A 17,392-nucleotide genomic window follows, 5' to 3' on the forward strand; every position below is an offset into this window, starting at 1 on the left:
CGTCTTAGACGAAGCAGTTCCTATACTATTTTCTGCTTTACAGGTGTACTCTCCACTGTCGTTAATGTTCACTTTGTTAAAACAAAGCGTGGCCACATTGTTTGTAAATAGGTCCTGTATCAGGAGTTGGCCGTAACTTGGTGTCTCTTTGTACCAAGACACTGTGATTTCTGGTGTCCCGCAACTTGGCATTGTAAAGAAACTGAATCTCCAACGGATGCCTCCAGAGCTCCAGTTCCGTAACAAAATAAGGTGGTTCTAAAGAACAAAGGATCGCAATCAGCGACTAGAATTAAAGAAAACCAAACAAACCCATGCTTCGTGTTACCTCAATGCCAATTATTAAAAGAGAGAATAAGACAACACACCTAATGTCGATACCAAAGCTTTGCAAACATCCTTCCCTGCCTCATTTTCAATTTCGCAGGAGTACTGTCCCGCGTCTTTTTGTGCTGTTCAGGATTTCTAGGATGCAAGTTTTCTCTGTTGTGACCATGCTGCATTTTCAGATGGAGTTATGTCAAAACCATCCTTTTTCCAGGTAACTGAAATTGGAAGGGTTCCAGTATAGGTGCTCTCCAGAATTATGGACTTCCCTGGTTCCACAGACTGATCGCTTAACCTCTTCACAACGTAGCTGGTTCTGGTGAGTGACAAAGCATAGCAATCAAACACAGTAAAAGCACAAAGATGTCAATGTATAAAGAGTAGGAAGAGAAATGCACTTGAGCAAACCTTTTACAAAGAGGCGAGTAGTGCAGGATGTTTGGCCAGCACTGTTAGAAACCACACAAGTATACTCCCCACTCTGAGAGATGTCCACATTAAATAATTCCAGTTCTGCCACAGTGTCTTCAAAATAGATGTTGCACTGGTCTCCTCTCACCATTCCCTGCACCTCTGAACCAGCCCCCTTGAACGGAGGGGATCCTCTAATAACGCTTGTGAAGGTGACGTTTTTGCCTGGTAGTATCTCCACAGGTTCAGGTTCCTTCACAAGACGGTGGTTCTACATAGACATGGAGGACAGTGAAAAGAGCCTATAAGCTTCTAAGCTGCAACTTTGAATCAAAGACAAAGAGCACTTTTGAATGTGTGTCAGATGTGTGCCTGGATGTGCACCCAGAGAGGAATCTGTAAGAAACGGTTTGCATCTATAACACTGACCTTGTACGGCCAACACGGCACGACACTCATCAGACCCAGCGGCATTCGCAGCCACGCATGTGTAATTGCCCATATCTGAGGAATCCAGAGAATTCAGCTGCAGCGTGCAGACATTATCTGAAAATGTGGTTTGGTACTTTGCTCCACTGACAATCTTAGTTCTCTCATGAAACCAGGCAACAGAGATAGGTGATGAGCCAGCTACTTTGCACTCCAAGATGCACGAAGTACCCAGCCCCCAGCGGTATCTCTCAGTCTTCGTGTGAAAGAGGGGAGGGACCATTCGGTCTGTGTGAAGAAAGGCAAGAGACTCATCAGGATTTAAAGAGCAGAAGAGACTTAAGAGAAGGAAACCGGTGAAAGGAATTCACACATGCAACATGGGGAACGGATCATAACTAACCTGAAACATCAACCACAGCCGTAACAGCTGCTTTTTCCAACATTATTTTGCACCTGGAAAGTGTATGTGCCTGCGTCTTGCCTTTCAACAGAGAGAATCTTTAAGGAAGAGATTTTGTTGTAGAAGCTAAATTTGTTTTTTGGCTGCTGGTCAACAGCTTTCCGTCCTTGTACCATTCAACTGAGAGTTCGGGAGTGCCAGCCACCTTACACTCCAGAGTGCACGTTTCTCCCACGGTCACCGTCATTGGTCCTGCCTTCTCAACAATGACTGCAGGCTCTGAAATAAAACGTGACAGCCATCTGTCAAGTTCCATTACCTTAACCATGCCTCTACTCTCAAATTCGCTCACATTGTTTCTTCCAGTGGTGTGGTTATGTTAGGCTCTCTCTCTAGACCTCAAATGTGATTCCATAATTACGTGCTATCATGAAATTATGGGAATTAGTAAGAAATGTGCTTGTGCACTAGTTGATTTCCAAACAATTCAGATAATACATTAGACAATGTGTATTGATTTGCATTTGACCCTCTTTAGAGCAAAGGATTCATGTTATTATGAATTAATATTCCTGCTTTTTTTTTTAAGGTTCTAGAGCCAGTTTTTTTTTTTTTCAAAGTTGTCATCCAAACAATTGCTAAATTCTTCAAAGATGCAAGTGGAAGTCTTTCCTATCAAACTTGATCTTGGGAGTTCTTGTGAGCTTTAACAACCAGTACTTTGTAACCAAAATTTCTTTGTTGCATATGCTGGCTCCCACAGTTTTCATGCTTAAGCAAAAGAGAGTCATGATTGCATCTGCTAATCCATCAAGAAAAGTAGTAGGTAAACAATCAACAGATAACTAATTTTTTGTCAGGATCACAGAAATAGGAAAGAGTGTTTAAAAGATCAATTAGGGGAAAAAAACAAGAAGAAGGTCGATTAGGTCCTTTCTCTTAAACCTTTCAAATAAGAAAGTATGTATCATTCTAGAAGAAATTCAGAACAAGAGATTCTACCAGTGACTCTCAGTAAGTCTTCTCAGTGTTTGGCCCCACCTTCTACCAGGGGACCATCATACTATATTGTACCAACCTAAAACAGTCAGTGTGGCCATGTTTTCCCTCATTCCACCATCATTCTTGATTTGGCAGATATACTTCCCAGCATTAGCTGGTTCTGCTTTTGCAAACTGCAGAGTTGCAACATTTTCTACAAATGTAATTCTGATGTTTTCACTTTCTCTGATCACTTCTTCTTTCTCTTTAAGCCACTGGACAGAAATAGGCTGGGCTCCTTCTATGGATGCTTGTAACTCAGCAGGCTCGCCAGCCACAACGGTGAGGCTGTTCAGTTTGGAGACAAATCTTGGTGGTTCTGAACAGGGAAAGATGGGTGGAGACTGTTGAGAACATTGTCCAGATAATGGAAGAGAGAGAGAGGAAATAAGTGTTGGGCACATTCCTGCCATTTCCACCATGTGCAGGAAATACACTTACCTTTCAATTTGACAATACAAATGCAAGTATCACTTCCCACTTCATTCCGTGCCTTGCAGTGGTATTCACCAATGTCTGAGGTTTCAACATTGAGAACGTGAATACTTGCATGGAAATTTTTGGAGGCAATCTTGTATTTCTTGCTACTTCGCAGTTGCCGCTTGTCTTTGTACCATATCACCTCAAATGGCGGTGTTCCCGAAAGTTCACACTCAAGACTAACTTCAGTATTTTTAAGGGTTTCTACTATAGGCGGGAAGCTGCTAAAAACAGGTGGTTCTGTAAAAAACAAGAATTTCTAATGAATTGGGCTATTTAATTCCATAGAATATATTTATTTCTTTGTTTTTAAGTTGGAAGAAAGAGTCAAGATACTGTAATGGGCAACATTAGCCTTTGTAAAATCACTCCGCTTCCTTGGGAGAGAGCTCAGACTAGACCCCCTAGATGTCTTTCCAAAACAGCTCAACTTCTATCTACCTAACCTTACTAATTTATCTTGGACTATAAGGATTGATGCAAAAGTTGTAAAACAAAAACCAAACCCAAGTACCTTAATTAAGATGATTTGCATGAGGTATGGAATCCTGACTTCAGGGCTGAAATTTTTTGTATATGCTCTATAACTAAGATACTTAGAAGCCACCATGATGTCTGTGATCTAATCTTCCATGTCAACAAATGTTATTGAAATAATTGCCTCACACCATGACAGACTTGGACTTTGTGATAAAATATTGGAAAATGGCTGCAGAAAAGTAGTACTAAGAGTATAGTGATATAATTTTTAAAAAAAATAAGAACCAATTCTAGAGAGAGAGAAAATATATAATTTTCCTCTTTTAAATGTAGGGTTAAACCCATATTGCTTGTACCATATATATGGAGTAAAATATTGCTTGTTATTTTTATTTAAAGTTTTAATGTTTATTCATTTTTGAGAGGCAGAGAGACAGAGTGTGAGTGGGTGATGGGAGAGAGAGAGGGAGACACAGAATCCGAAGCAGGCTCCAGGCTATGAGTTGTCAGCACAGAGCCTGACGCGGGGCTCGAAATCACAGATGGTGAGATCATGACCTGAGCTGAAGTGGGACACTTAACCGACTGACCCACCCAGGAGCCACTAAATATGATTTGTTATTAATGATAAAGATTATCATGAGGATGATGATCCATTCATAAGGTTATTGAAGGCAAAAATTAATTTTAAAATGCCTACTTTTTTTTTTTTGGTATGTTTGTGAAACATCAAATTTGAATTGCTTGGCTAATGTGTTGACGTGATCAGAATTATGGCACTGGAATAACATGAAAATATCCCAGAATGATTGGCTACGTGTAAGCAAATCTTAAGAAATAACATCTGAAAGGGAAGTAATTTAGTTTGGGAAAAGAGTCTATGATCTTAAATGGAAGCTAAAATGACAGTGAAAGAAAAAAAGAGTTCTGCTACAGCAGGGAGAAGAAGGTTTTTAGGTAACGAGGAACAGAAGAAAGAGATTTCTACCTTTCACGATAACCTTGGTACTACAGCTTGTGCTGCCAGCAGGATTCTGAGCCTCACAAATGAAATCCCCACTGTCCTCAGTACCGAGATTGTTCATCTGTATGACAGCCACTGAGTCAATGAAAGTCATTCTGTATTTATCACTGGCTTGGAGTTCATGTTCATTTCTGTACCACACAACTCTGATTTCTGGGGATCCAGTTATCTTGCATTCAAGTCGTGCCGAGTCACCTGCTTTCACTATCTTGGATGCGTCTAATTTCTTTACAAACTTTGGTGGTTCTAGAGAGTGAAAGAAAGAGGAGATTATGGGAAAATCGATATAAATAACACAAGCCACATTAGGTAATATGTAGGAAAGAGGAAAAGATGAACAATGCCCGGCATAATACAGTGCACTTTTAGAGGTGTACTTTCTTGATTGGGAAGATGCATTGTACAGAAAGGAGCCAGAGGTCAGACACATAAAACAACCAAACATGCACACCTGTCACAAGCAACATTGTAGTACAAGAGTCGCTACCAACATCATTGGTAACTTGGCAAGTATATTGTCCAGTCTTGGAAGCATCCACCGAATAGAGATTTAAGAAGGTAGTTGACCCTTCCAAGCCAATGAAACATGTAGGTCCAGAGGCAAGTTCCACATCATCTTTAAACCACTTTATTTTAAATGGTGGTGTTCCTTTCAGTATTGCTTTAAATTCTACTGTAGAATCAGGTATTGCTTGTTGTCTCTGAGGTTTCACTAGGAAGCTTGGTGGTTCTATAGATGTTAAGAGAAATATATTTAATTAGATCCCTTGTAAACTATTTTGACATATATGACATATAAGAAACATTTCTGAAAAGAGGTGATGACCGTATATTCTTGAACTCAATAAATATGTAGCTAAAGAAACAGAATTATTAAGACTTTTAGCTATAAAGAATACAAAGTAAGAGTGGTACATTTAAAAAGCAATCACAAAGAAGAATCAAGAAGAGGAAGAGAAGTTCTAACCTTTAACAGTTAAGATGCCACTGCACGCATCGTCTCCTGCTACATTTGAGACCCTGCATGTGTAATTTGCAGTATCTTCTAATTCCAGATTATTGACTTCCAGTGACACAGTGTTTTCATGACAGACAAGTCTGTATTTTGCACTTGTAGATATTTCTTTTCCATCCTTAAACCACTGAGCACTAATAGGAAGTGAGCCAGAAACCTTGCACTCCATACGTATAGAAGAGCCCAGAACCTTATCCATTTTGGTTAATTTTTTGGTGAATGATGGAGGAATATTTTCATCTATCCAACGCAAACAGCAAAACACATCCATCAGTATGTTGCCACTTGTTTACAAAGGGTATTAAATAGTAGAAATAAGGAAGAGAAGCCAACTAGCGCCAAAATACAAACCTAGCACTCTCAGGTAGGCGTCACAGCTGCTGCTTCCAAAGTCGTTTTCCACCTTGAAAGTATACTGACCACTGTCTTGCTTCATTACCGACTGAATCCTAAAACTGGCCACGTTATTTTCAAAACTCATCGAAAAGTATCTACTGGGCACAATTTGTTTTCCATCTTTGAGCCACTTCACTTTGAGTTCTGGTGTTCCAGCCACAACACACTCCAGCGTGACTGGGTCTTTCTCAGTAACGTCAACAGATTTAGCCTTCTCTAGGATTTGAGCAGGTTCTGCATTGAGAATTAAAAATGCAAATTAGTTGCATTGATAATTCTACGAGAACTAAGGCGTGCTTGTGAAATTGTCCCCACAGACTAAGTTCTCAAGAGAAAGGCTTACAAACCTTGCACTAAAAGGAAAGCATAACACCTCTCAATTCCTGACTCGTTCTTGGCTTGACACGTGTATCTTCCGCTGTGCCCATTGTCCACAGCCCGGATCTGAAGTGTGGCCACATTGTTCACAAATGAAATATGAACGTTATCATCTTCATTGAGAATGTGATCATCCTTTAGCCAGGTTATGGAGATGGGAGGAGCGCCCGCCACGGTACTCTGAAACGTGGCAGAAGTTTTTCAAAACAGTAGTGACATTCTCTATCTTCTTAGTGAACGACGGTGGTTCTGTGATGGATCAGGCAGTGCGAAAAGAAGAGGGATATTTGAACTTCTCCTCATAATCATAAAATTAAAGAGCATTACCAAATTTCTGCATGGTAGCCTGCTTCTCATGCGTATGACTGACCTTTGAGGGAGACTCTAGTACTGCAAGAGCAGCTGCCGCCTTCATTGGATACAATGCACTGGTATTCACCAGTGTCTGAAGGGTCACATTTGGTGATATGGAGGTTAAACACAGATACTCTGCCACTTAGGGTGTACTTTTTGCTGCTTCGGATTTCCTTGTTATTCTTCAGCCACGTGACTTCAAATGGAGCGGTTCCCATCACTTCACATTCCAGCTCCACATCGCTGTCTTTCACTACTTCCACAGGCTTCAGCTCCCTGATAAAGGTGGGAGGTTCTAAGGATTCAAAGGGAAGACAGAGACTGGCTTACTCAAGGGAAGACCCAGGGCCTGGCCGGCAGCACAGCCCAAATGGAAAGGAGATCCGGTCACAAACCTTTCACTTTTAATTCAATGCTGCAGCTTGCCGTGCCTGCATCATTACGGGCTTCACAGACGTATGTCCCACTGTTTTCTACCCTGGCACCAGAATTTGGAAAGTGGCTAAACCATCGATGAAGGAAATGCCATGTTCTTAATGGCCGTTATTTCATTCCCGTCCAGATACCAAGCAACTCTGATTTCAGGAGTGCCTGTTATTTGGCATTCAAATGTGTAGACTGTCCATTTCTCAGCACTAATACAGGGCTGGGCTTCTTAATGAATTGAGGAGGTTCTAAAGATGGGGAAAAGAGTGTGATGTTGAACTTTTTGTAAACGGCCAAAATCGCTTTCTTAAGCCTCTTCCCTCCCTCCAGGAAAGCTAGACTAGCAAGAGAGGTGTATGCAGAGATCAGACCTTTCACAAAGAGAGTGCTTTACTGGTTGCTGTGCCAACATCAGTGCTAAGTTGACAAATGTTAGGTCCCAGAGTCAGCAGCTTTGGCTGAAAAGAGCTCCAGAATGGTGGAGGTGTCATCCTTCCAGACTGAGCGAGCCGCTCCCGAGTGCAACTCTTTGTATACTTTAAACCACTTTATCGTCATGGGTGCAGTACCACCCACAAGAGCCTTACTGAACCCTTGCATTGGGGTTGACGTCTTGTGACTGTGGCTTTTCCATGAAGTAAGGGGGTTCTGGGATGAAAAGAAACAGGAGTAAAAAGAGAAAGGCAGGTTTATTTGGAATGGAGCAATAAGGGGTGCGAATTAAGAAATGAGAGAGCAAGAAGTTCTTGATAAGTGGTGATAAAAAATGCCAACCTTTGACTGTAAGATGCCACTGCACTGGTTGTGTCCTGCCTTATTAGTGGCAGAACAAGTATATGTCCCACTGTCTGAACCTTCCCAGCTGACTGATTTCCAAGAAGGCAGTGTTGTCATGAAAAGAGAATTTGTATTTCTCACTAGCTGATATTTCTTGGTCGTCTTTGAACCATTGGATGCTTATGGGATGGGACCCAGCCACTATACACTCTAGGTCAATGAAAGACCCTTTAATGCTGTCCATTTTTCTTCAGCTTTTTGGTGAATGAGGGAGGTATGATAAGATCTATGCAATGAAAAGCAGAAACAACAAGAAAAGTTAGGTCAACCCAGCAATCTGCATTTTCTCTGAAACTGTAAGATGTGGAGGAGCACAGGATACCCCGTTCAATACCAACCTAATACATTAATGCTAGCTTTGCAGCTGCTCCTGCCAACATCATTCTGGACCTCAAAAGTGTATTCTCCACTATCTCTCTTTTCTGTAGAAATAATCTTCAGTACAGAGGACTGTATCACTGACGCTGATTTTGTATTTCTGGCCCAGGGTCAGCTCTTGGCCATCTTTAAACCATCTGGCTGTAATCTCCTTGGTCCCTGAAAATTTAACCTGCAAAGTGGCTGGGTCTCCTTGGGTGACATCTATAGACACAGCCTCCTCGGTGATTGTTGCAGGTCTGTAGAAAACAAAGGGATAGGTGTGGGTTGTGAATCACTCTGCTAAAAGGCTTACATCTGCATTAGTTCCTAAAACCCATGGCAACTTTCTGAACCGACCTTTAACTGAGAGCAGTGCAGAACATCTTTGTATCCTGCATCATTTTTGGCCTGACAGACATATTTCCCATCATGCTTGACTTCAATGCCACTGAGGTACAGACTAGCCACATTGTTCTCAAAGGTCATTCTTATATTATTGTCTTCGGTGATTTCATCGTTGTCTTTTAACCAAGTCACCGTGATTGGCAAGGAGCCCTTCAGAGTGGCCTGGAAGGCAGCCGTGCCTCCTCGAAGGGAGCTGGTACTCTCGATCTTCTTTACAAAGGTTGGAGGGTTCTAATAGAAGAATAATTCTCAATCAATGTCAGCTTTACACCAAAACTAGATTGTTTTTTTTAAAGAAGAGTTGATTCTGCAGAAGAGCCAGTGCATCATTTGAACTGACACTAACCTCTTAAAGTCACCCGGGCACTGCAGGTGCTGCTGCCCACCTCATTGGTCACCCGACACTGGTATTCACCAGCATCTGCAGCTACAAACTTGAGGATCTGCAGTGCTAACCAGCCGGTCCTGAACCAAGGTTTTATACTTCCTACCACTTCGCAGCGTTGTGTTGTCTTTGAACCAAGTGATCTCAAAGGGAGGTGTGCCTGCCACCTCGGCGAGCAACATGACATCGTATTCCTTCAACACCTCAATTGGCTTAAATTCCTTGGTAAAGTAAGGTGACTCTACAGAAGAGGAATTATTTTGAGTTAATGAGGGAGGAATCTATGCTACGGGCCACAACTTTGGTAAACCAAGGGCAAGGTGGACACAAACCTTTGACTATTAAAATGCTACCACAATGGTCACTGCCAGCCTCATTTTGAGCCTCACACATATATTCACCGCTGTCTTCGATGGCAACGTCTGTAAGTCTTAGGACCGCAGTGGACTCCACAAAGACATTTTGTGTTTACTGCTCTCCTTAATTTCTCTATCATTTGCAAACCATGTTATTTTAATCGGAGGGGTACCAGTTACTTTGCAGGCCAGCTGGGTGGCATCTCCCTTCTTTAACAACTGTGATGGCTCTAACTTTTCAACAAACAGGCTGGTTCTGTGGAAGGAAGGAAGTTATGAAGAAACATGAGGAAGAGGAAAGAACCTAGAACGATGGTAGCACAAAGATGTCAAGAAAACAATGCAGACCTTTTACAAATAAGTTTGCACTGCACTCCACGCTTCCGGCGACGTTGCTGACTTTACAGGTATATGTGCCCGAATCGGAGGTTTTTACTGCATAGAGTTCCAGGGAACTTTCTAAAGCTTCTTTGGTAATATAGCAGCTCCCACCAGAAACAAGCTCTTTGTCACCCTTAAACCATCTGATTTTGAGAGGAGTGGACCCTTGGAAGGTGCTCTTCAGGCAGACTGCTGAGCCAGGCAGAACATCCTTTGATGCAGGTTTAATTACAAAACTGGGTGGTTTCTAAAGAAGGGGTAGAAGAAAGAATTTCTAAGAGTTAAGAGGCATGATCTAAGGGAAGAAGTCTTAATTGGAACATCGTCTACATTAGAATGAAATGCAAAGTGTCCAGCCAACCTTGCACAATCAGGGCTGCACTGCTGTCTTTGCTTCCCACGGAATTTGTGGCTCGACAGGTGAAATTGCCCGCATCGTTCATGTCTACTCTGCTGATCTCCAGAGAGGCCGTGCCTTCCACAAACGCTATTCTGTACTTGTCAGAAGAAGCTATTTCTCTACCATCCTTAACCAGGACACCCTCATTGGGAGGGAGCCAGCGATTTTGCAGTCCAGCCTGCAGGTACTGCTAACAACGCTATCCATGTTGCGCAGGGGTTTGGTAAAAAATGGAGCGATGTCTCTATCTGTTCGTGGCACAAGAAGAAAAAAAAGATGAGCATGGAAAAGGGCTCGGTGGTTTCATTTATGCTCATTTGTTGGGTTTCAAGGGAACTCGTGGCACAGGTTTCTGAAGATACTAACCTAACACAGTGAATGTTGTTTCACAGGAGCTGCTGCCCACTTCGTTGGAAATCTCAATGTGTATTGGCCACTGTCATGCAGTTCAGCTGAATAAAATTTGAGTTGGGCCACATTGTTTTTAAAACTTATTCGATACTTTTACTAGCAACCAAAGGTCTCCCATCTTTGTACCATTTGGGCTTGAGTTCTGGGGTGCCTGTGACCGTGTACTCCAGTGTGGCTGGGTCTCCTGCCGTCACCTGGATCAGTTCTGCTCTCTCAACGATTTTGGCAGGTTCTACAATGGTATTAAATGGTTAGCATGCCGAAAAGTGCATTAAGGTTTCGCTTTAAATGGAAATATTGATTCTAAGTAAAAATGTTCCTACACGAACCTTTAACTATTAATTCCCCAACAGATGTTTGGCTTCCGGCTTCATTTTCAGCCAGGCATGTGTATTTGCCACCCAAACTAATCTGAACATCAGGGATTATCAGGACCGCAACACCATTAGAAAAGCTCATTTTGATTTTTCCATCTTCTTAATGATCTCCTGTCCTTTCATCCATGCAACAGAAATGGGTTCTGACCCTCTCACGGCAGCTTGTAAGGTAACAGTTTGACCTGCTAGTGCAGTAAAATCATCTACTTTCTTTACAAAGGTTGGTGGTTCTAGTTAAAGAAAGAGAACAGACAAAACATATCAATTCCCAAGCACTTTCAACACCATATACATCTAAGTGTTTTAATCTAGATTACATTTATCTTTCCAATATTGCTATCCCATGGTGTTGGCCAATTAGAAGAATATATTGAAATTTAAGAAGAATGACAACTCCATCCAAGAGAAAGAAGCATAGAAGACACACGGTTACCAGCTGACAAAATGATTATAGATTATTCCATAATCCACTTTTGTTATCAGAGATTAAATGTTTACAGTGATCTCAGAATAAAGACTGGATGAAGGTCACTGGCTTTGTCCCCAAGGTCCCAGGTTAAACCAAAGGTGAAACATATTTTCAAAGATTAGGAGAAGAGAAGGCACCAGCTTTCCTTCCGTGGGTTAGGAAAGCTACCTTGACAATTTATTAAAGAGACATCATTATGTTCAAGCACTGACCTTTTAACAAATGTGTTGCAACGCAGCCACACTTCCCAACTTCATTAGCAACGACACATTCATAGTCACCCACGTCTGCACTATTGAAAGAAAATATCTCCAGGAACACAAGAGACTTCTGAGAAAACAACCTGTACTTTTTACTACTCCGAATTTGCTTCTTATCTTTGAACCAGCTAATTTCAAATGGTCCAGTGCCTGAGACTTCACACTGAAGAAGGGCATTCGTTCCTCTCACTATATCTGCAGGCTCAAGAGTTTTGATGAAAGAAGGAGGCTCTACAAAAGCACGAAAGCATCGTATAAGTAACGGGTTACCAGCAATTAAAAAGAAAATCTTGTCTCAGAAACACAAAGGACTCTGAGTAGACAAACCTTTGATAACTATTTCGGCACTGCAGCTGTCACTGCCAACATCATTCACCGCTTCACAAGAGTAATTGCCACTGTCTTCAACTTTCACATCCGTAATATCAAGCACAGCCTCAGAATTGACAAAGACATTCGAATAGTGTTACTCTCATTAAGTTCTTTGTTATTTTTAAACCAAGTAACCTGGATCACAGGTGAGCCTTTCAGCTTGCAATGGAGGCGTGCTGATTCACCTGGGAGCATTAAATAAGAGGGATCCACCTTCTTCACAAGGATGGTGGCTCTACAGGAAGTTAACAAAAAAGAAAAAGGAAAGAGATCTGAAGCATAAACTCCACAAAAGAAAAGTAGACATATTACAACCAAAAGACACAACACACATAAAATATCTCGATGAAAGTTCTGTAAAGGTTATGGTGCACTCAATAGCTCTCCCTGTTTCCATGATTATAAAACACTTTCCCAGTCTCTCAATTAAAAAAACAAACAAACAAACAAACAAACAAACACAAAACAAGCAAACTCGACTTACACAAAATACAATTTTATAAAAGAAGACAGTCCAGGGTCGCCTAGACACTCGACGTTCTTAGAAGAAATTTTAAGCAAGCTTTGTTAATGGCAGACAGCTTTAAAAGAACAAAGTGATTTCCAAAGATTGAAAACATAAAATCAAACAATGCCAGGATTTCCCCAACCAAAACAATTTCTTGGATGAAATTATTTTAATAATGAAATGTAGGGGCTGCATTGTTTGCCAAAGATTTTTCTACAGTGGCATCCTTAAAGAGAAGGAAGCGAAAGATAATATTCACGCATTTCTACCTCTGATAGTCACTGTGGCTGAAGAGAGGAGCTGCTCCCAGCCTCGTTGGAAGCTGTACAGACATAGGTTCCTGAATCTTTTAGTTTGGCCAGAGGGATCTCAAGCGATGCTATTTATCTTCAAAATAGATCTTATATCTTTCCCAGGGGGAAGTTTTTGCCCATCTTTGTTCCATGTTACTGTAACTTTTCTGTCTTCGTCTACTTGGCACTCAAGGCGGATCTTCTTATGATAGCTGACGGCACAGGCTCCAATTCTTTAATGAACGTGGCTTGTCGATTATGATTAACTCAGCTTGGCAGATGTCAGCTCCAAACTTGTTAGAAGCTTTACAAGAATAAACTCCTCTATCTTGAACTGTAAGATTGAGAGTTCTAAAATGTGTTTGTTTTCTGCATGTGAAATCTTGCGGTTAGGGGAAGGCGATAGTGCGCGCCGTCTTTCTGCCACAATGGTTTCAATCACGGGGGTCCCTAACACTGTGCAGAGGAACTTGGCTGTCTTACCCACAAAAGTTGTAATGGACTAGGTCTGGAGTAAAGCTTGGTGGATACGCCTCTGCAAAAAGAAATTTTTTCAATCGTTACATTTTGTCTCCACGGAAGCTCTGTTGTAACTATATATTCTAAGAAAGGGAGGAGATGAGTTCTATATTTAGATAGACATGAGACATTGTTTAAGATAGGATAATAAGATGAAAAGATCTGTCCAAGGAAAGGGATGAGTGAGTTCTTTATAGAGGAGTGAGACAACACTTTATGTCTCTATTAAAGGAAAGAACAAATGTTGCTTTATCTAGCAGCAACATCAACTTAATACAGTTAAAAGATTGTCCACTTTAGTAGTTGATTAGTTGTCTGAATTATTTGATAGGTAATTCAGCTGTTACTTTAATCCTGTAAATTAGAAGACTGTGTAAGACAGATAAAGAAAATGCACCTGACTCTTCTGAAGAGTAGGGACATTCATTAAGTGATACGAAGATCAAGTTAGTGTTGTGAAGTCTCTCTAACCTTCATGTCAACCATCAGCAACTCCTTAAATGGCCCAACTTTGAATTCATCCCCTAAATCATTTCAAACTTGTAAAAATATTTACACCAGTAATTTCCCATTTTCATTCTGCACTTTGAAGGAAGCCTTTCCAATTAAAAAAAATCTCTTCCTTCTTTTGCTCTTGTTATTTGAAAGTTCAGGTATTAGTCCTGTTACTGAACTGGCCTAATTTGGGAGAAGAGGTTTTCAAAAGTGTCCTTAAGAATACTGCCAGGTAGTGGTTGCATGGAGACTCTTTGATCACAAAGTGAAACCAATAGATGGGTATCAGGGATCTGGGTTTCAGATTTTCTGATATGTAAAAGAATTGCAGAGGTGAGGAAGCTACAGGGAACCCTGACTTTTCCAAGTCAAAGATATGTGCTGTTTTTGCCTTTCCCCTTCATGCTTCTGTTGGAAAAAGACCTGGGACTGTCCCTCCCAGATATTTAATGCATAGTTTCTCTCAAAAACACAGGTAATTGCTACCTAGACCCTAAGCCATAGTTTTTTTTTGTTTTGTTTTGTTTTGTTTTAATGTTCATTTGTTTATTTTAAAGGCAGAGATAGAGAGCAAGCAGGGGAGAGGCGACGGAGAGAGGAAGAGAATCCCAAGCAGCTCCGTGCTGTCAGCACAGAGCCCAACATGGGGCTCGAGTTCATGAACCTTGAGATCAGAACTGAGCCAAAACCAAGAGTCAGATGCTTAACCAACTAAGTCCCCCAGGCACTCCTCTAAGCCATAGTTGAATACTCATACTTTCCCTTGGAGGGAGAAAGCAAAGAGAAAAGACGAGACAAAGAAAGGAAAATGCTATACATTTTCTTTCTTTCTTCTTTAATCTTTCTTTCTTTCTTTCTTTCTTTCTTTCTTTCTTTCTTTCTTTCTTTATTTCTTTCTTTCTTCTTTCTTCCTCTTTCACTAATGAGGGAATTCAAACATCAGAGCATTAACTACTCAAAAAGTTATGCTGTTGGTCAATTAGGAAACTGAGAACAGAATATTTATATAGTTTGCCCTTATTTTTTAATTAATAATAAAGCCTAGGGTGAGAATCCTAGTTTGTAGTCCTGTATTTTTATTAGAATTTAACTTTCATCTTATGATTTGGCTTTTTTCAGTTTGTAATTCTGTTTTTAACTGGTAACTGGTTCCAAATGATCAAATACATTGGGACTTTATTTTTAGTAGCACCAAAGTGTCCTGAAATTTTTCATATTAAGTGCCACGCCAGGCCATGAGGAGTTATCCGAGGCATTTCCACAAAGCTAGTCATTTTTTAAAATAGAATGAACCAAACAACACCCTAAACCAAGCTTTCAGGTGCCCACTGGTCACTTGATTCCTTGATGTTGTTTTCAAAATAATGTAGTTTTTATTTTTTCTTTAGTTGCTCTTAGAAATATGACTCTAAATAATGATTTCTTGTCCCCCTATAGACTTGCAGTACTAGCCACCGTATTATAACTTGGCTATTGGTCTCTTCCAGTTGGTAGGACATCCTGCACCTGATAAAGAACAAAACAGGCAATGGTATGAAATGGGACAAGCACCTCAATGTATGTCATTTACCTGCACACGTTAGGGTGGCCGTACAGCTGACACTGCCGTACTCGTTGAAGCTTTGGCAGGTGTACTCGCCACAGTCAACAACCTGGGTTCTCAGGATTTCCAGGCTGGAGACGTAATTTGAAGATCGGATAGAACACTTGTCACTTTCATAAATTTCTCGGCCAGCTTTAAAACCACTGGAAGCGGACCATTGGGGCAGTGTGGATCTCACAGGTGATTTGGCCAGGTGGCCCAGAGCTACCTCCAGGGGCTCGATTCTTCTCCTGATCACTGGGGCAGCTGCAAAGGGAAGCAGAGTCCATTAGCATGCCTCCTTAACAGGCACAACCAGTTTTCTTCTAACTTCTGTTGCTGTTAATGAAGGAAAACATTGAAATTGATGAAATGGATTGCAGCAGTTAAGACAAGTGACTGGAACGTGAGAACAATCATTGAAGGTAAAAGAAGACAATAGGTAGCTTTTTAACATCTCAATCATTACTCTGCAGTGAATTGTGAAAAACAAATGATTAAAAGGTGTATGCTATGGGCTTACATGCATAATAACATGATGTACTCTAAATATACCACTGCTGGCTAGGTACACTGGAATAGCATTTCATAATGTGATATACTAAATACAGTGATGAAGTGAAACAGCATCAAAAAAGAAGTAAAAATACGAAACACAAATGGACAATTAATCATGGTTATTTTGAGTTTAGGGATTAGACTGCAATTTCAGAGGAGCTAGGTGTTCACTGACAGCTTTTATTGCATATTATTAAAGTATTTTGAAAGTAAATATAAACTAAAAAAACCTGTTGGTATTATGAAACATATTGAAAATACGTTTTATTTTAAAAATAAATAGCAACGTAGAGATGATGTACTACCCTGTAAGGCAGTCAGGAAAAAGGAGAAGATTAATAACCATGATTATGTCTGTGATGTCATTCTTACTCTACACAATTGCATCCTGGCAGAGGCAGGTAAGTGAAAACTCAGTGATGAAAACTAAAACATTACGATTCAGTGATTGTTAGAGCGCGACCCACTTCATCCTTAAAAATCCAACCTCTTTTGACCACAGTGAGTTTGCTGAAGTTGCTGTGTGTCCATGTTCATTCAAGGCCTCACAGGTATATGTTCCTTGATGTTCTTTCTGTATTTACTTTGTCGATTACTAGCATGTATGTATTTTTGATCTTGTAAACACTTGAACTTTTCATCTGAACACACCAGTTTGCCCTCATAATACCAATTCACCTCTTTGGCATTGTTATGGATGACGTGAGGTTGACAGGGTCACCTTCCTCCATAGTAGTGTCCACCAAGGGCGTGTGTATGACAGGACCATGTTCTTGGACTAAGCTGCCCTCATTTTCCTGTACCTCTTCGAGGCCAACCTCCCTGGTACCACTTCCGGGGGACTTTCCTTTTTCCTCTGATGGGTCTGGTGTCTCATCAGGGATAGCAGCTGAAGCAACCTCATCAGGGACATGTATGTTATCTTCAACTTTGATCTGACTTTCCACATGGAAACAGCTGACCTCTTCCACAGAGACGAGATATTTAGATTCGACTTCGGGTTCTCTGATTGTTTCGACCTTCTGTGAAACTGAAAAAGGACCCATTTCTCCTTGTAAGCCTGTTTTGCCTCCTTTCTGGATTCTGGGATCCTCAGCTGTTAAGATGTTTATTTCCTCACATATAATAGAGCACAAAGCATCCTTAAGTTCCGTTCTCAAGTTAGCCATTTGAGGATCAATGCCTTCAATAGCAATGGTTAATTCTTCTGTTAGCGACTTCACCGAGGTAATAAGGTAGGTGCACATAATGCGTTTTGGG

At 40.9% G+C, this 17,392-nt stretch overlaps 1 protein-coding gene across 1 annotated transcript in view; it reads right to left on the reverse strand.

The window, feature by feature from the left end:
• TTN (titin) overlaps window positions 1–17,392 on the reverse strand; it is a 277,183-nt gene that overhangs the window by 192,510 nt on the left and 67,281 nt on the right. Inside the window, 69 exon segments of the mRNA XM_032594445.1 lie at window positions 3–182; window positions 185–229; window positions 232–258; window positions 369–445; window positions 447–507; window positions 510–632; window positions 635–643; window positions 736–998; window positions 1,000–1,009; window positions 1,168–1,455; window positions 1,571–1,592; window positions 1,594–1,706; window positions 1,709–1,849; window positions 2,649–2,930; window positions 3,053–3,331; window positions 4,560–4,841; window positions 5,047–5,325; window positions 5,563–5,850; window positions 5,962–6,240; window positions 6,354–6,585; window positions 6,587–6,633; window positions 6,755–7,033; window positions 7,134–7,229; window positions 7,232–7,273; window positions 7,276–7,353; window positions 7,356–7,412; window positions 7,536–7,553; window positions 7,556–7,598; window positions 7,600–7,750; window positions 7,752–7,812; window positions 7,939–7,956; window positions 7,959–8,022; window positions 8,024–8,188; window positions 8,190–8,227; window positions 8,340–8,448; window positions 8,450–8,618; window positions 8,715–8,751; window positions 8,754–9,014; window positions 9,113–9,215; window positions 9,217–9,392; window positions 9,484–9,609; window positions 9,612–9,761; window positions 9,853–10,134; window positions 10,250–10,420; window positions 10,423–10,536; window positions 10,655–10,711; window positions 10,714–10,794; window positions 10,797–10,931; window positions 11,029–11,178; window positions 11,181–11,306; window positions 11,758–12,036; window positions 12,133–12,258; window positions 12,261–12,410; window positions 12,715–12,717; window positions 12,955–12,979; window positions 12,982–13,084; window positions 13,086–13,185; window positions 13,188–13,223; window positions 13,226–13,324; window positions 13,327–13,490; window positions 13,492–13,513; window positions 15,563–15,734; window positions 15,736–15,779; window positions 15,782–15,841; window positions 16,620–16,643; window positions 16,646–16,703; window positions 16,705–16,743; window positions 16,745–16,824; window positions 16,827–17,391. Of these exon segments, the coding sequence (XP_032450336.1) occupies window positions 3–182; window positions 185–229; window positions 232–258; window positions 369–445; window positions 447–507; window positions 510–632; window positions 635–643; window positions 736–998; window positions 1,000–1,009; window positions 1,168–1,455; window positions 1,571–1,592; window positions 1,594–1,706; window positions 1,709–1,849; window positions 2,649–2,930; window positions 3,053–3,331; window positions 4,560–4,841; window positions 5,047–5,325; window positions 5,563–5,850; window positions 5,962–6,240; window positions 6,354–6,585; window positions 6,587–6,633; window positions 6,755–7,033; window positions 7,134–7,229; window positions 7,232–7,273; window positions 7,276–7,353; window positions 7,356–7,412; window positions 7,536–7,553; window positions 7,556–7,598; window positions 7,600–7,750; window positions 7,752–7,812; window positions 7,939–7,956; window positions 7,959–8,022; window positions 8,024–8,188; window positions 8,190–8,227; window positions 8,340–8,448; window positions 8,450–8,618; window positions 8,715–8,751; window positions 8,754–9,014; window positions 9,113–9,215; window positions 9,217–9,392; window positions 9,484–9,609; window positions 9,612–9,761; window positions 9,853–10,134; window positions 10,250–10,420; window positions 10,423–10,536; window positions 10,655–10,711; window positions 10,714–10,794; window positions 10,797–10,931; window positions 11,029–11,178; window positions 11,181–11,306; window positions 11,758–12,036; window positions 12,133–12,258; window positions 12,261–12,410; window positions 12,715–12,717; window positions 12,955–12,979; window positions 12,982–13,084; window positions 13,086–13,185; window positions 13,188–13,223; window positions 13,226–13,324; window positions 13,327–13,490; window positions 13,492–13,513; window positions 15,563–15,734; window positions 15,736–15,779; window positions 15,782–15,841; window positions 16,620–16,643; window positions 16,646–16,703; window positions 16,705–16,743; window positions 16,745–16,824; window positions 16,827–17,391 (8,833 nt within the window).

The sequence above is a fragment of the Lynx canadensis genome, chromosome C1 (genome assembly GCF_007474595.2).
Source record: "Lynx canadensis isolate LIC74 chromosome C1, mLynCan4.pri.v2, whole genome shotgun sequence".
Lineage (NCBI taxonomy): Eukaryota > Metazoa > Chordata > Mammalia > Carnivora > Felidae > Lynx > Lynx canadensis.